The sequence below is a fragment of the Nicotiana sylvestris genome, chromosome 2 (genome assembly GCF_000393655.2).
Source record: "Nicotiana sylvestris chromosome 2, ASM39365v2, whole genome shotgun sequence".
Lineage (NCBI taxonomy): Eukaryota > Viridiplantae > Streptophyta > Magnoliopsida > Solanales > Solanaceae > Nicotiana > Nicotiana sylvestris.
Window position 1 is genome coordinate 116040411 of NC_091058.1, and position 17535 is coordinate 116057945.

Sequence of the window (17535 nt, forward strand, 5' to 3'; positions counted from 1 at the left end):
GTGACTAAATAAATTCATGAGATTTTGCCATAATAATAAACGGTTAGCATAAAAAGAGGAGTTGCATAAATTGCAGAAAATAACCATTTAGGAGAGTTAGGATATACCTGAATCATGACGTGGATCTCTTGTTCGGTCATAGCGACATTTTTTCTTCTATTTCATACCTGAAGGCGGAAGTTAGGCTTTGGTATTGAAGCTTCCGATCCGAGATTGAAAACATTATCCTCGAGGTCTGAAATTTAACTCTGAATAGGCTAAGTTTTAAATATATAATATTTCGATTATATTTTAAATAGTAGCTATTAGCCTATTTGGCTAAATTTCTTTTTTGGCCAAAAGTGATTTTGAGGTATTTGGCCAAGTGAAGTCCTTCGTACAAAAATATACTTTTGTACAAGGGGGCTATAGCTCCAGAAATCAGAAAAAGATGGAAAGCATTCCACTCCCCTCCTCGTCGTCGTCGTGTCTACTGATTTCCAGCTCCTACTCCATTTCGGGAAGACCATCATCCACGATTTTTTATCCTCACAGGCGCTTAAGGCAAGTCTTGTTCCTTCTTCCTTCGTTTTTCTCCGATTCTTGCCATATAATTTTACATTTGGAAGTTTAACTTTCTCATTTCTATTTCAGAAAAGGGCAAGCACTCTCCGTTTCCTGCGATTACTCCTGTTTCGAAGTAAAGCTCTCTTCTTTTGTTTCTTTTCCTGAATGATAAATTTTGTATTATTTGCTCCTATATCTTTTCATAGTCTTAGGATAATTAATTCCTGCAGAGTTCTTTAATATTGTTTTGCTTCCCCATATTTGGGATTTAGATGTATAGCAGGCTTCCTTTTCTTTTATGTGTTGGCGGCGAAAAATGTTACTCCCTCCTGTTCACAATAAGAGTCTAATTTACTTTTAGTACGCCCATTAAGAAAATACTAAATTGTATACAAAAATACCTACTATGACTAAACTACCCCTAATTAAACATTTAATGTGAGGAGTAAGAAAACTTTTTAGGGATATGTATATAGGGGTTATTTTGTAAAAACAAATTGAATTCTTTCTTTATTACATAACTGAACACTTATTTTGAACCAAAATGAAAAAGCAAATTGGACACTTATTGTGAACCGGAGAGAGTATGTTACTTAGGTGGGTGGACCTTATTCTCTAGCGTATACACCATTTAAACCAACAAGTCATTCAACAACTTTTTATTGAATTCCCAATGATTTTTTTATTGATATTTCTTCTTAAGCATCTTATACTCCTAGTGGTGTAATTTTCACTTTTTATTTTAATTTTGTATAATATCGGCCTGAGATAATTTTAAACGGAGAAACATGGTCAGTGACGATTGATATAACCAATCCGAACTTGTTTGGGATTGAGGCGTAATAGTAGTAGTTGTTTGTAGACTCCTAGGGGTTTATAAGTATTAGAAACACGGTATTCCAAATAACTCTAGTGCCATCTTAATTAACAAGGGATAAAGCATGCCGAACTTGAATTCATTTTTCTTTTTTTAATTGATCTATTTTGGTTGTCCAGAGATTAGTTAACATATTGCGGATGTATTATGGAGGTGCTAATAATAGATGTTCGACCCTTCTCTTTTTTTATGGGTTTGTGGAGATAAGGGATGTGTCTTATCGGCCTCCAGGGACCAAGATCAACCTATTGAGTCAAGTCAATCTTTCCATCCCTGAGAAAAGGTACAGTCTGTGTTGCTATACTTCAAATGCACTACATTCCGTTACTGTTGCAAATGTGCTTTGTCATCTTGTAAGCTGATCCTGGTTTAGAGCTAACAAGATATTATTTCGTCTATTTCTTGATTGGATGGAAGCACACATGATATCAGAAATCCAGCATTTCATAAGATTTTCAAATGTTTTAGCTGTTCAGTAAGATATGTAAAAAACATATGAAGTGGTCTAAGGAACAGTGTCACTGGAGATCAACTAGGGTATGAAATACTGATATGCATTTTAAAGAGGCTCTGTGTGGATGAGAGGATTTGACATAGATCTTTTGTAGTTTTGGCTTGATATTTGGACGGAGTGGCAGTGGGAAAACTACTTTATTGCAGGTCTTCCTTTTGATTTTGTCTTTTCTATTCAAATTCATTTTAGCTTTCTTCTTGTCCAACCACCGAAAGGTACTTTGTTCAGGCTGCTTTTTATCTTTGACCTTCTCCATGCAGCTGCTTGCAGGGTTAAGCAAACCAACATCAGGTTCCATATATGTGCAGCGATATAGTGATGATGGTGAAAAGATTAAGTCTCCTGAACTCTTACAACCAGAAAGAGTTGGCATTGTTTTCCAGTTTCCTGAGAGGTACTCATTTTTTGGTTGGTGGTGTTTCATGCACTGTCAGGATGTTCTTTGTGATACAATGCGATTTTCATGACTACGTTCATATTAAAATAATGCATTTTCGTTTGCTATTTTTATTGAGAAGACAACAAAACCCCTCCAGTTAGCAATGCAATTATCTAAGCACTACTACGTTACTCTTCAATTCTGGTATTATGTACATAAGTATGTAGATTTGTCTATTTACATGCATATTGGTAAAGTGAGTATTGCATGGTTAGGTATGTACATAAAGTTTAAACAGTTCTTTTTGGTTCCAATAGCAGTTTATTCAACTTGATTGTGTCTGTTTCACTGTCTTACAGATACTTTGTTGCTGATACTGTTCTTGATGAAGTTACATTTGGGTGGCCAAGACAAAAGGGTGGCCTTCAATTAAGAGAGATTCTTGCTTTGAGACTTCAAAAGGCCATTACCTCGGTACATATTCCTTTAGTGCGATTACATTTTTGTTTAATTCTGTCTTCCAAAGGAGAAAAGTTTGCCTGCATTTCAGCAAATTATGACAGGTGTTTATGTGGTTGACAACTTCTAGGTTGGTTTAACAGGAATATCTTTGGATAAGGATCCCCATTCATTAAGTGGTGGCTACAAACGTCGGCTTGCCCTTGCTATTCAGTTAGTAAGGATTTCTCAACTATGAAAAACAAGAATGCTTGCCTGCTGTTTTAAGTGCATTTTTATGAACATGCATATACCTATTTGTAACAAAATATTGTTGATATCTGGGATGATCATCTGTCTGTTAATGTATTTTTGTCTTTACACAGGTTCAAACACCAGATTTATTAATATTGGATGAGCCTCTTGCTGGTCTTGGTACGAAGAAGCTTTCTGTGATCTATTTCATTTTATTTTTTGGACTACTTCACCCCCCCCCCCTCCCACCCCAATTTTATGTCTTTCTCTAACTGGATATTATTCATTTGTGATTTTCTTGGGTAACAAAAGTGCTAGTTTAACAGAACAGGACTAGGTGAGATTTCTAGGTCAAATTTTAAAGGATACAGTAGGAATTGAGATGCCTGCACAAGGATTTTACATTGGATAATTTTGAAGAACAATCTTTCTCCCCACTATGGTTGTTAAAAATTGTCTAAAGCATCAAGATTATAAACTCTTACTAGTCACAAGTCCTATATACTTGAAATTTAATAATGATAAACAAGTAAAAATAGGATGAGTAATTAGCTTTAGTAATCTAAAAAACAAAAAGAATCATGGATATGTTACTTGCTTTTACTTTATGAAGAACTTAGAAATTATTTTGAATCTTTCTGCCATAGAACATTAAGGTTCTATTTTAGGTTGCATTCTCTAATTCTCCAAAAACTAATGGCAACCAGGTGGTATCTCTACATTTGTTTTAGAGGAGCTCTTCTTCGGCTTCACTGAAAAGCATTTTTTTTTCTTAAGTAGAAGCTTAGAATTCCTTGTTGGGTTATGTGTTCTTATTCTCCAAATGGTAACATCGATTTAAAGAAAGATTGCTTATTTTAAACACTCTTGCTACTATCCGCATACCAGCTCTCATATTTGCTGCTAATATGTTTACAAGAGGTAATCTGGAAATCTATTGTATTTGTAATTATTTGGTATGGGTGGTGCAAGCGGAGTTCAAGAGCTTGCGAGATTCGATCGTACCTCAGTTCGGGTTGCATGTTGGATAAAATGGTATGAAGCTTGCTTGTGGTGCAGAGTGGGAGGATTGTTTTATGGAGTGACGTTATTTCCATAGAGATTGGAAAACTTAATTGTACGGATCTCTTTCGTTTGATGTGATTTGCTAGCGTCGTCCTGTTTTTGCTTAATGAATTACTTGCTTTTAACTATAAATAAGTTCTGTTTTAATTACTGTAGACCTTGGAAGTTATTAAATGGATACCTTATTTTCGTATTTTTGGTCCCAACTTTGAATTATATTTGAGTGGCTAACCCCGGTGTCTGAAAAAGTTTATATTTTATGAGGGAAATCAGATTGGAAGGCTCGTGCAGATGTGGCGAAATTGTTAAAGCATCTAAAGAAGGAGCTAACTTTACTTGTTGTCAGCCATGACCTCAAGTAAGTTCTTGATTTGGTCCATTTGATATTTTTGTTTACATATGTTATTTTATTGGAAATGAATCACCATGCTAGAGGTCTAGGTTCACTCGATGTTACCATTAACAACAACAACATACCCAGTATAGTCCCACAAATGGGGTCTGTGGAGAGTAGAGTGTACGCAGATCTTAACTACCCTGCCTTTAAGGAGGCAGAAAGGCTGTTTCCGGTAGACCCTCGGCTCAGGAAGGATAAGGGGAAGGGGCAATAATAAGCAAATCAATGAGACAATCGAAGTGAAAATACAAAACTAACACTAGGTAATACAATCAAGAAACCGAAACAAGGCAGCGACAAGTAATAATAGAAGTCTAGGGATACGAAAATACACGAAAGACACTAAGTGGTGTATCAAAACTACTGTTACAAACCAGGGAACACCCGGCTACCTAACCCTTTACCTTTATTCTCAACCTCCATGCCTTCCTATCCATGATAATATCCTCAGTAAGCTGGAGCAACGCCATGTCTTGCCTAATCACCTCTCCCCAATACTTCTTCGGCCTACCTTTATCTCTCCGTTGGCCCTCCAATGCCAGCCTCTCACACCTCCTCATCGGTGCATCTGTATATTAATAAATCTTCAGCTCAAAGCTTGTGCTGGGAGCTAAAAATATAGTTTACAAGAACCTACAAGGCTCAAAATTATAATCCTTGCTCTTTTTACAAGGAGTCTAGGAGTTGTAGAATTGACTCTAAATAATCAATAAATTCTGCTTTACACCAAAAACAAAAGAGAAGAATACAATTCATTTTAATTTTCTGAGTAGGGCTAATTGTATCCTCAAAGCATCTTGAATTCCTCTCCTTCCAAACTGTCCACCAAATAGTTGCAGGGACAATTTTCCATCTGTCTTTGTTTGAAGTAGTTTCCATCTGTCTTTGTTTGAAATTTTCACATAATTTTTACTCTCTTCATTTCAAATTGCATATCTTGTTTCCTTCTAGCATTTTTATATATAATCACTGACTTTATATTTTTTTGATAACATATTTTAGAGTTCATATAAGAATTTGTTTGTATGTCAAGCAGCCAAACAGATCAATTCTTCAGATGTTGAAAGCAGTGTATCAAATTTTTAATTGTTTGCAATAAGAGATGAAATCTTATCAAAGATAAAAAGGAAAACCGATACAATCAATTTGAAATAGAAGGGTAAGACAATATAAGGACATGCTTTTACATTTAGCACAATCAACAATTTCCGAGTTAAAGATCAATCAATCTATTGGGCCTCAATCCATAACTAGTTGGCCTGCTATATTTTTTACTGCTCTCCTTGAAGGATACAAAAACTAGCAGTGGCCACTATTTTTCATAGGTGAGGTAGAATTGCATTCAACTCTCAGCTTGAACATATTCACACAAGCGTATTTAATTGGAAGACAATATATCATCATTTTGTTTCTGACACTCCTTTTTTTCTTGCAATTCATCGTGGTTCTTGAGTATTTTTACCACACATTAGCTGGCAGTTAAAATGATATATTTGTATCTGATGTTCCTATTATACTTGAAAATTTGGTTCTTCTCTAATAGCTGCATTGATGGTGATCTACAGAGAGTTAGCATCTTTGGTAGATCAATCTTGGAGGATGGAAATGGGAGGAGTACTTAAAAGAGAGCCACTACCAATTTAATACTCGGGGGTTTATTATGTTCCCAGCCATTAGTTTCTGATGCGATGGATGAGGTATGCCACAACTATTAGGCCTCTTTTTTTTCACGCTCTTTCAGTTATGGCTGATCCTAGTTAGACTGGGAAAATAATAAGAATTGAGGAGTAGTAAATAAAGCTCAAAATGATAAAAACGACATGGTTGAGTTACCATTGTAACAAGAGTGAAACTCTGATCTTTTACTTTAATTAGAGGTGTCAAATAAGCAGGTTGGGTTAAAGTTCACGCCACCCAAAGTTTGCTTGGGTCAAGATGGTTTGGTTTAGAAAGGGCTGAGAAGCGTGTCATAACCCACTCCGCCCAAGTAGACCAAATATATTTGTCATGGCTCACTATGCAACAAAGATCCTGTTTTTAATTCAAACCACACAGATCTTAAATAATATGTGTGTGTTTTAGATGAACAGAAGAAGACTTTGGAGCATGCAAATCAGATGAACTTTATGTGTTTCTATGTTATTGAGTGAGGTTGCTCTAATGGTTAGAGCACTTACTTTCATCCAAGAGGTTGGAGTTTGAGTCACTCATGGGATAAAGTGGAAAAGGACCTAATATCCTGAGCGGAGGGCTTTCTGGGTGGGATTTATCATATTTTGTTTTTAAAAGAAGTGCTTTAAACTTGCTGGTGTTTCTTTGCTTCTTCTGAAGTCTATGTTGTCAACGAGGTCACATACTAGTTATTGCTTCTCAGTTTAACTAAGTAAACAATATTGTCGGCAGGTATTGATGTCAAGGCAGCAGTCTTGCTCTGATTTCATTTCTTTTTTGGCCAAGCGCTAATTGAGCTGGGTAGTACCAGGTTCTCGAAGAATCCTGCTTGGATGAAGTGATAATCCTGTAGTATGTCCCTAAAGTATCGGGACGTAAAGAGAATCCTAGTGAAAAATTGTTTATAAGATCAGTGTAAAGGTGGAGACATATTTTGGTTTTGAAGATAAATACTTGTCTTTAGAGTTTAGTATTTGAGGTCTAATTAATTACAATTCTTAGGTCATCAGTTTACTTATTGTCAAATTGAGTCCTTAGTTATTTGTTGTTGAGAAGGTAGAAGCGTAAATATCAGCCACGTGTCTAGTTTGTTATGAAGTTGATTCTGCCTATATTTATATTCCTTGTACTCGTCCATTTCCGGCTATGTTGAATGGAAAATCAAATTTTATCTTCTTGTTTTTCTCTGTTTTTCCTTGCTTTTCCCGTTCGGGAATTTTTACAATCAGCGGCAGAAAGCATATTAGGTCTTGTACAATTTGGTATAACGAAGGCGCTATTTTTGCTATGATAGTATTCCTTTCTGGTTTCCTGTTTTGTAAAAAATAGCATTTGAATGGTGATTAAACTAAGCATATACCAATGTTCGAAATATTGCATCCAATGAAGGAAGTAGATCAATGGAAATTGTGTCGAGTACAAGTAAGCGATAGCCCATGCTGTGCATGAGCCCAATAATACTATTATCTAAATATTAGTGCCGTAAAGATGTGTATGGTAGAGTTAGATCGAGTTCATCTCCAAGGGATACTAAAGTTATTCTTAAAACACCTAAAGTCATTAAAAAATTATAATTTTATTGGTCCCAACTTACTTCATATCTAAAATAGTTATCTTTTAAATTTTTTGTATGCTTATTAAGGAAATCATATAAAACATTTATTATACAATTTGTTTGATTAACTTATGCTTTATATCATAGTCAAATTACTCATTATATTCTGTAGGTAATTTATTAGATCGAAAATAGATTTGAAAAAACAGACTAATGTTATTTTAATTTCCCAAAACAACATTTATTTTGGCCAAATATATTTAGCTAAGATGACATTTATTTTTAAGGGAAGCGGATATAACTTAATTAAAATTATTTATATGTTAAATAAGGAAAATAACATTGTAGAAGAGGAGGACTATTGTTTTTCGGTTTTACATCAAATTCAACTCTATTTTACTCAGGAAAATTGTTTATTCAAAGGAGTTTAATGTTATTTTTATAAGATTATAGAGATGCATATACTAAAGTTAGATGATTTAGCTTCAATTATTGGTTATGACATTTCATACTACTACTACTATTACTACTTTATAGGAAACAAAATTCTTAAAATTTGCATGATGAGAAGAAATTTACGTTTAAAAAGAGAACTTTTGAGAGCATAGGTGTCCGACGAATTATCTGTACAAATGTTAACTATACAATTTAAGTTAATATAGATCAATTAAAGTATATTCTTTGTGTGTGAAATTTATGAGATTAATAGCATATAAAGTATCACTTATTAGCCACGGAAATTTTCTGTGCATATTTCTAGTCTTTTTTTGGAACTTTTGCACATATTTCTAGTTTTTTTTTGGGACATTCAAAATATTTTACTCCTACCATATTTTCTTGAACTTTGATTTTTGAACTTACCATCCTGATTTCCTTTTTGTTATCCGACTAATAAATACTTAAAAGAGAAGATAAATCCATCAACAAAAGGCTAGTTCTTTAATCTAAAAGGTAAGATGTACGCTCATAGAACAATCGAGCATTAAATTTGGTCCTTTTTTTTTCATTTCATATGATTTTTTTGAATATTTTTGTAAAAAAATGTGTTACATTGAAACAGCCATGAGGGGCAGCTGTGAGCACGTGATTTTTGCCTTACGAAAACTACTCCAAAATAAATCAAAAAATAAAATAAATTTCTTTTACTGTGTAATTTTTGAATTTTGCGTGGTGTTAAATATTTGTGTTATGTCCGTAAATGTTTACTTTGTCATAATAAAATAAAAATTAAAATAAAATACATGTTGCATGCATATAGGATTTAATTATGTATTTGAAAGATAATTTAAATAAAATCACAAAAAATATGCATTCGTTCTATTTTTAAATATGTTACTGTGTGATTAATGTTTTGACTATGTGTTAATAGTTGTTATAAAATAATTAATATTTTTGTGTAAGGATAAAAATTGTTTTATAATTTTTATTAGGATTTTTTAATGATAAATAATAAAATAAAATAAAATAAAATAAGTTGTAAAATATATCGGACCTGGATTAAAATCCAGGCCCAAAACCAAATTACTCCCCCTTCAGCCCAATTCAGGCAACCCAGGCACCGGTCCAATTCAAACGAGTCAAAACGACATCGTTTGATTGTAGTTTATCAGGGACCGTTGGATCAAAGCCAACCAACGACTGAGATCCCACGAACCTTAACCCAGACCCTTACCCGATCTAATACCCGGTTCAACCCGTCCCCCTAACTTAAACGAAACGACATCGTTTGGTTAAGTGAATAGATCTTAGCCGTCTATCCTGCCTAATCCAACGGACAATGTCAATCCACCCCACCCCTATATAAGGCCCAAAACCTTACCTCGTCCCCCCTAGCCAAACCCCCCCTCCTTCCCTGTTCATCGTCCCTTCCGAAACTCACCCCTAACCCTAGCCGCCCTAGGATCCCACCGCCTGAAACCCGGCGGCATCAACGCCGCCGGTCACCAAAATAACACCTAGAATCCTCACCACTTCCTCTACACAGATCTAACCTTAGTTTCCTTCGAATCAGACCCCAACTCTTCGAATATTAAATCGAAGGTGGGTCTGAAAACTCAAACCTTTCCAATGGCTTCCAAAATAACACCATAGTACCCCCTAGCATGCCTCGTTATGGATCTGAAGTTTGTTTGGCTCGAATCATTTCCGAGCTTCTCGAATCTTCTTTTGAAGATTCGGACCAAACAAGAACAAACTCAGATTCCTCCCAAATTAACACCAAATGACCTTTAGGCTTCCCTCACCCTTGTGCCATCTTTGGTTTCCCTCGAATCTACCCAGAAGTGTTCGGATTTAAAAGCCAAGGTCTGAAACCCTAAATTTTCCAATCTTGGCATCTTTTTCACTTCAGACGAAAGATTGAGGTTTAATCGACCTTAGTCAAAGTATTTTCAGTAGAAAATACTTCGACTAAGGTCTGTTTGATTTCAAACAAAATCCAAATCCAAGTTGAGTTGAGTCCGGTTGAATTTGAAGGTTCAGAGGTAATTTTCTGTTTCTTATGTGTATTCTACGTATATTCTATGTTCGTTTCATTAGTTTGTTTAAATTTTCATAATTTTCTAGTCAATTCTGTTATACTGTCTCCTACCCGTATACTTGATTCCAAATGTGAATTGTTTCTGTTGATTGTGATTATGTACAATGTGTGTAATCGACTCGATTAAGTTCGTCGATTAGTTGTACTATAAATCTTGCTTCTGAAAATGTTGACTGAAACAACCTGTTTTGGATGGATTATTTTGCTATGATCAAGTGGTTAGTTATTGTTAATCAATTGGTTATTGTTTGATAAATCAGTAAATTCAAAATGAATGCTGTGTGTATGTTGATTTCTGAGCATTTGAGTTTCAGGGCATTGTCACTATATTGACAATGCTCCTGTATTTGTTTGCTTTTCAGTTCAGTTTTGAATCTCAGTTGAAATAATCCTGCATGTTCTGTGCAATGTTAGTGTGTTTTATTCAGGTTCAGTATTCAATTGAGAATCCTCTGTTTAAATTCAACTCTTGTGAATAAATGTGATATACTGTCATAGGATTGGTTATAGCTGCTTAAACAGATTTTAAAATCTGTATTGTTAGATTCTGAATTTAAGGCAGTAATAACAGTAATTACAGTAGGGAATCTGGGACATTTTTTGGGACAAAATAGTGAGGGTAATGTGATAGAATAGTGGACTGAAAGTGGAATGTTGGTTGGCTATAATTTAAGATACTAATGGGAAACAAAGGGTAATGGGCTGCTTAAAATCAGGATAGGATCATTTAAATTATTCAAAAGCAGTTTTTAATGGAACTTTTTGATTTTAAAAGAGGAAGGGGGTCCAAGAAGCACTTAAAAAGATAGGACCAGCCCTGTATAAATACAGGGAGCTGGACAGACTTTAGAGGGCAGAATTTAGGAGATTTTAAGAGAGAAAAAGGGATCAGAGAAAAAGAAAGAAAAGAGAGAGAAGAAAAAGAAAGAAAAGAGAGGCTGATTTCTAAAGCATAGAAAATACACACAGAAATACATATACATTTGAGTGAAACAGAAATCTGAGAAGAGAAAATCAGATTTGAAGAGAAAGAAGAAACAGAAAAAATCAGAAACAGGAAAAAATCAAAAACAGGAATTTGAAACAGAAAAGAAACTGAAATCTGAAATATTGTCCCTTTGTTGAATCTGTTCGGATTTATTTGAATCCATAGTTCAGTTAAAATCTGAAGTTTTCTTTAAAAATACTGTTACTGTGCATCTAGGTTTCTCGGGTCTTATAATTGCTCAAATCTGTGGAAATACTGATATTCTGCCAGTATTTTGTTACTGCTGCAACTGCTGAAAACTTACTTCTTCTACCTTCATTTCCAGGTACTTATCTCTTAAATTCTATGTTGGAAAAAGATTCAGCATGACAAATCAATGAAGCTTGAATTGCAATTCTGTTTTCCATTTGTCCAAGTTCATTAGTTTAAATTTCATTTTTTGTTTCATGTTAGTTAACTAGTAGTGAATTCAATTTGATAGTTATGAGTTAATTGTCTTTATTTGAAATTCATATAAAACTTTGTAATAATGTTTTCCATGTCAAAATTTCATTAGTTTAGTTATCTTTGAGTTGTGTAAATAGGAAGCATGGCAGAAAGTTGGCTTTTATTTACACTTTATGGTATTGTTAGCTAGGTATAGCGCAATATGGAAATATCAAGGAAAAATACGCTATTGGTTTATTTTGTTAGTAAGTTAATTGTTGTTTAAAGCTAGATGATGTTGGTTGCAATTTGCTATCTTTTGGCACAAACTTGGTCGTGTTATAATCAATGGTTAAAAAAACGCGTTAGTGTAATCCGCTAGGTTCACGATGTCAAATATGATGAGTAATATTGTATGCAATATCTTTTTATTAAGTCAACAGGTAGATTTGTTCTCTTTCTTAATAATAAAGGGCCTAAGAACTTATACAATGTGAAAGATAACGCTTAGCAATAATTCATATAGATTGAGAATTAAATTGGTTTGATTATATATACATATCTATCCCAACTCAGTCTTAAGCATAATTAATTAAAATAATTTCGCCTATTAGATTAAAAACGAATATATGAGAATAAGTTGAGATGTACATGTACAAATTGCAACACTTTAAATCAATGGTAAGTAAAAAAAAAAATAGAATTTGCACTAAATAAAAATAATGAAAATTCTTGGAAATATTTCTTCCCTTGATGAATCATTTTTTAGTTTCATAAGCAATTCATTCTTTGGTATATATATATGTTGTCTTTGTCGAAATAGTGTTAATCATATTTTTATTCCTTTCTTTGAATTTGAATAGTCTGGATAAATATAATTTATGCGCGAGAATTATAATCGACGGACAACATTTAAAAAAATTGTGAATTTCTTTTAAAAGAATTCAAAGACATCCCTTGAATATGAATTTCTCAGTATTTTCATATAAAATGTGTAGATATAACAAACAATTTGTGAAAAATTCATAATACCATTAAGAATATTTGGTGTAATTAGGGATACGTTCGCGTAACCTGATTATACCAATAAAAGCAATTCGAATTATGCGTACGCGCAATTTCGAGCGAATATTTAATATAAGGGATTTCTTCGAGGACGTTAAATTAATTTCATAAAAACCCGAGATGTGCGGTTCATTGTTTAAGAAAAACAAATATTCTTGATTCGACACAATTTCGAAAAAATGATTGTTTAATAAATATATTATCAAAAGTTATCGTGTACACGTACGCATGACACAATTCCGCATTTTTAAATTTATAACATGAATATACGTACGCGTAATTCGATTAAAAGAAGGGTCCTTAATCACAATAAGTAAAAGCGGTAGAAAAATCACGTAACAAAAATGTATTTAATAAAATCAAGATAATTAAGCCAATAATAAAAACAGTTAAGCGACCGTGCTAGAACCACGGAATTCGGAAATGCCTAACACCTTCTTCCGGATTAACAGAATTCCTTACTCAGGATTTCTGGTTCGCAGAATAATAAACAGAGTCATATTCTCCTCGATTCAGGGATTAAAATTGGTGACTTGGGATGCCTTAAAATTCCCAGGTGGCGACTCTGAAATAATTAAATAAATCCCGTTTCGACTGTCCTTCAATTGGAGAAAACTCCCCACGCGCCCCGCGGGCGCGGTAAAAAGGAGGTGTGACAGCTCTGACTACTTTGCTGGGGACCAATGTGTTATAACCCAGAACCACTGGTTCAGGGTTTAAAGAATTCGAGCTTTAAATAACTACGATAATTGGCTTTATTTACTATATGATTTTCAACTGTTTATATGCTAATATGCTAAATGTTTTTTTTACCGCTTTAATATTATTTGAATTGTGAATATATACAACTGCTACGAAACCCCCTTCTTTCTGAGTCTTCTGAATTTATGGTGTACACGTGCGCGTGACCCACCTTTCTGTTAAAGTCATACCAAATAAGACGGAGTTGGGACAAGTAACTAGGCCGGGTAGACTTTCGTGCTCCCGGTACGTTGCCCCCGCTTCGGCTCAAACTGTCCGTTTGGGTAAGCCAGGTTTAGAACAATCAACCTCAGGTTTTTGCCTAGAATAACTCAGCCATGAACCGGATCCCTAGTAGGAACGTCTATTTGCATCATGTACATTTGGCCTTGGAGACTCAACACAGGGGTTGGGTCTGTCTAGGACAGGTGAACCCGAAACAAAAAGACCATCCTGATGCATCCTACTTGCTACCTGTGCATTCATTTGCCTCGAACATGCTTGTTGACCAGCTTAAATGAAATCATGGTGAGAACCAAGGAATAAAATGAGTTGTTTTAAAAAAAAAAATTCCAAAAAATAGTTTTAAATCTTGAAATAAAGGTTTTAATAAATAAAATTTTTTCGAAAATGATTTTTTTTATGTGTATATTTTCAAAATAAGTCTTGACTTTATTAAATTAAATTTCAGATACAAAATGAGCACCACGCAAAACCCCCCATCCACGAATACAGAAGAGTTTCTATTTTAGCTTCAAACGTGGTGGTATGATTTAGGCGAAGATGGTCAAAAATGGGTCGTCAAGCATTTGGGAAATCTCACGGATATTATGAAGGTTAAACCCCGTGATGATCTGATTGCGGCATTAGTAACTTTTTGGGACCCTGCTCACAATGTATTTCGTTTCTCTGACTTCGAGCTTACTCCTACATTAGAGGAAATAGCTGGATATGCTGGTTTTGACGGAAGTCTAAGAAATCAAAGCCTGATATTCACAAAGGCTCCTTCGGTACATCGATTCTTCGGTCTTCTGAACATCAGCAGTCAAATCAGGAAAAGCAATGTCATCAATGGATGTTGTTCCTTCAACTTTTTGTATTCAAGGTTCGGAAAGTCAGATGGGTTCGAAATTCATGAGAAAGGCCTTACTAACAAGCAAAACAAAGACACTTGGCAGATTCACCGTCGCTTTGCCTTCATGGTGGCTTTTCTAGGAATCATGATCTTCCCAAACAAAGAGCGAACAATTGATATTCGCACCGCGAAAGTTGTGCAAATCCTCACCACCAAAGAAAATCACACCCTTGTCCCCATCATTCTATCAGACATTTATCGGGCTTTGACTTTATGTAAATCAGGAGCAAAGGTCTTCGAAGGATGCAAAATTTTGTTGCAAATGTGGGTGATGGAACATCTCCAACAACAGCCCAAGATCATACAGTATGGGTCAAACAATGATAATTGCATCGAGAGCTATGAGGAAAGAACAAAAAATTATCAGGCTCCAGAAGGGATAGAAGCATGGGTATCTCATCTAAAGGCTTTAACGGCAAATCAGATTGAATGGACTTTGGGATGGCTCCCGATGAGGGAAGTAATACACATGTCAACCTCAAATAGTTATCTACTACTATTGGGATTGAGAAGCATTCAGCCGTATGCGCCACTAAGAGTCTTAAGGCAACTAGGGAGATATCAAGTAGTTCCTGATGATGAAGATTTGAGTATGCAAGTAATCGAATTACACCCAGAAGCCACTATTCCCGAGGCTCTACTTCAGCAGATGTGGAATGGATGTCGATACTTAAAAAGTGATACTCAAGTCCCAGACACTACAAAGGGTGAGATAAATCCTGGATATGCAAGGTGGTTTGAAAAACGGTCTCGCGTGGATGATGTACCAGAGCCTGAGCTAAGAAGGCCAACAAAAAGACCCCATGTTCAAAACTTCAATGATAAAATCCAAGAGCGGTTGATCTGGGGAGAAAAGGAAAAAGGGTACAAAGCAACTATCCATGCCCTAAAAGAAAATCTGAGAAGCCTCAGTTTGGAGAAAGATTTGCAAGCACAAGAAGCCGAAGGCGAGAAGAAGAGTCTAGCTTGTGAGAATGAAAATCTTCATGCTCGATTCCAAAAAATGAAAAGAGTTTCTGAAACACCAAAGAGGAGCTGGAAGGATCAAAAAACCATCGCCAATCTTTTTGAAAGAATGCAAGATTATGATTCTATTCTTGCAGAAAACGAAAGGGCATTGAGCAAAGCAAAAGAAAGGATCCAACGATTAAACGAAGAAGCCATGTCTAATAAGGAACGCCAAGATAGACAATCCGAAAAAGACAAGGCACAATTCAAGAAGGAAAAAGACCATTGGATACAATCAGAAAACCAGCTTCGTGCACAACTAGAAGAGGCAAGAAGATGCAACAGAGAACATCAACAAGCAGACCTCGACAAGGAAAGAGCGCAAGCAAGATTAGAGCAGGCCAGACTCCGAGCTCTATTAGAATCAGCTCTAGATCGTGAAAACCGTATTAGAGATATAGCCACCACTCGTCAGCAGCAATTGCAGAACCAAGACCAATGTCTCCAAGATTTCAGGGCACAAATCCACGACCTGGCAATCTACACTTCTCAAAGTTACGTAAATTGCCAAGGAATGGATTATGAAAGGTTTACAGAGCATGCACCCACTTTTGCCCGTCATCTAGCAATAGAGTTGGAAAGGATGTATCGTACGCTGGGAGGTCATCCAGGTCAAGCCCCACATTGAGCAAATAATCTAATAATCTATAACACAAATGGAAAGTGGGGCGCGGTGTGAGATGTTAAGAATTGTATCTTTTATTTTGATTTAAGTGTGTGTGTTTCAAGCCATTTTCTTACAAAGTTTTCAAATGTAATGTTTGCTCATCTTTGAATAATGAATAAAAGTGTTTGCCTCATGTCCGAACTACGCAAGGTCTGATTCATGTAAGAGCATGATACGTAGGCAATCTCTATAAGATTCGACCACCACGATAAAAGATATATATAATAAATAAAAGTGAATAACAATAAAAATTTCAAGAAAGCTGGGACGACACAAGCAGCCGAGCAAATACATAATAGAAAGAGATTATTTGTTTAGGAGCATTGCATCTCAACGTGTGATTATATATGTGTTAAACTCTCAAAACTAACAAGTTTGTTCATTTCCAGAATTCAAGCAGTTAGTTTCTCTAAAGAGTATACTGGCATATTATCATTATCACACAAGATCAAAAGGACCAATACCCGAAAGTATGTCTATCCCAGATGTTGACACAGGTATGGAGCTAGAGGAGATGGATGTCGGGAAAATGAAAGAAGAGATGTTTAAACTCAAGCAGCAAATGGCTGAGATGTACCAAGCCTGGTCTACAGGACAGTTACCCCCATCTTACCCGAATAACCCTGCTCCATCAATGACCCAAACTCAGGATAATATTACCACTGAATTATCCCCAAATTTCCCCATTTACCAGCACTACCGAGGCACCACCTCTCAGACAGCACAGTCTCCACCTCCGAAACCAGTTCCATATTTTCCTCCACCTATAACTCCTGTTTTCGTAGCACCTCCCCCGGCTACATTCCACAAATCTCCTAGTGAGCCTACATTCCAGGCCTAGGACAACCAATATTACCCCCCGGAACCCATCCTCAAAGCCTCCGAAATTAATTCAACTGCTCCTCGTTTTGATCTCCCAACCGAAATTGACAAGCCAGCCAAAAATGCTGAACAAGAAGAGATGTTCAGGAAGGTCAAGAGTTTAGAACAATCGTTCAGAGACATGCGAGGATTAGGTGGGCAAGTCAGTGTAGCATACAAAGATTTGTGCTTATTCCCCAATGTACAATTACCAGTTGGCTTCAAGATGCCCAAATTTGACCTATACAACGGGCACGGCGACCCAGTAGCCCACTTAAGGGGTTTCTGTAGCAAGATGCGAGGAGCTGGGGGAAAGGATGAATTATTGATGGCTTACTTCAGTCAAAGTTTAAGCGGATCAGCTTTGGAGTGGTATACATGCCAGGACCATGGGAGATGGTACACTTG

At 35.6% G+C, this 17535-nt stretch overlaps 1 protein-coding gene across 1 annotated transcript; it reads left to right on the top strand.

Moving 5' to 3' along the window:
- The first annotated feature begins 348 nt into the window (after positions 1-348).
- Positions 349-7325, top strand: LOC104239403 (ABC transporter I family member 11, chloroplastic-like). The gene is made up of 11 exons (XM_009794033.2): positions 349-543; positions 634-679; positions 1627-1706; positions 2032-2083; positions 2198-2331; positions 2676-2790; positions 2906-2992; positions 3141-3189; positions 4348-4432; positions 6037-6168; positions 6875-7325. The coding sequence occupies exons 1-10, from the start codon at positions 431-433 to the stop codon at positions 6113-6115; spliced, it is 840 nt and encodes a 279-aa protein (XP_009792335.1). The 5' UTR covers positions 349-430; the 3' UTR covers positions 6116-6168; positions 6875-7325.
- Positions 7326-17535: the final 10210 nt, after the last annotated feature.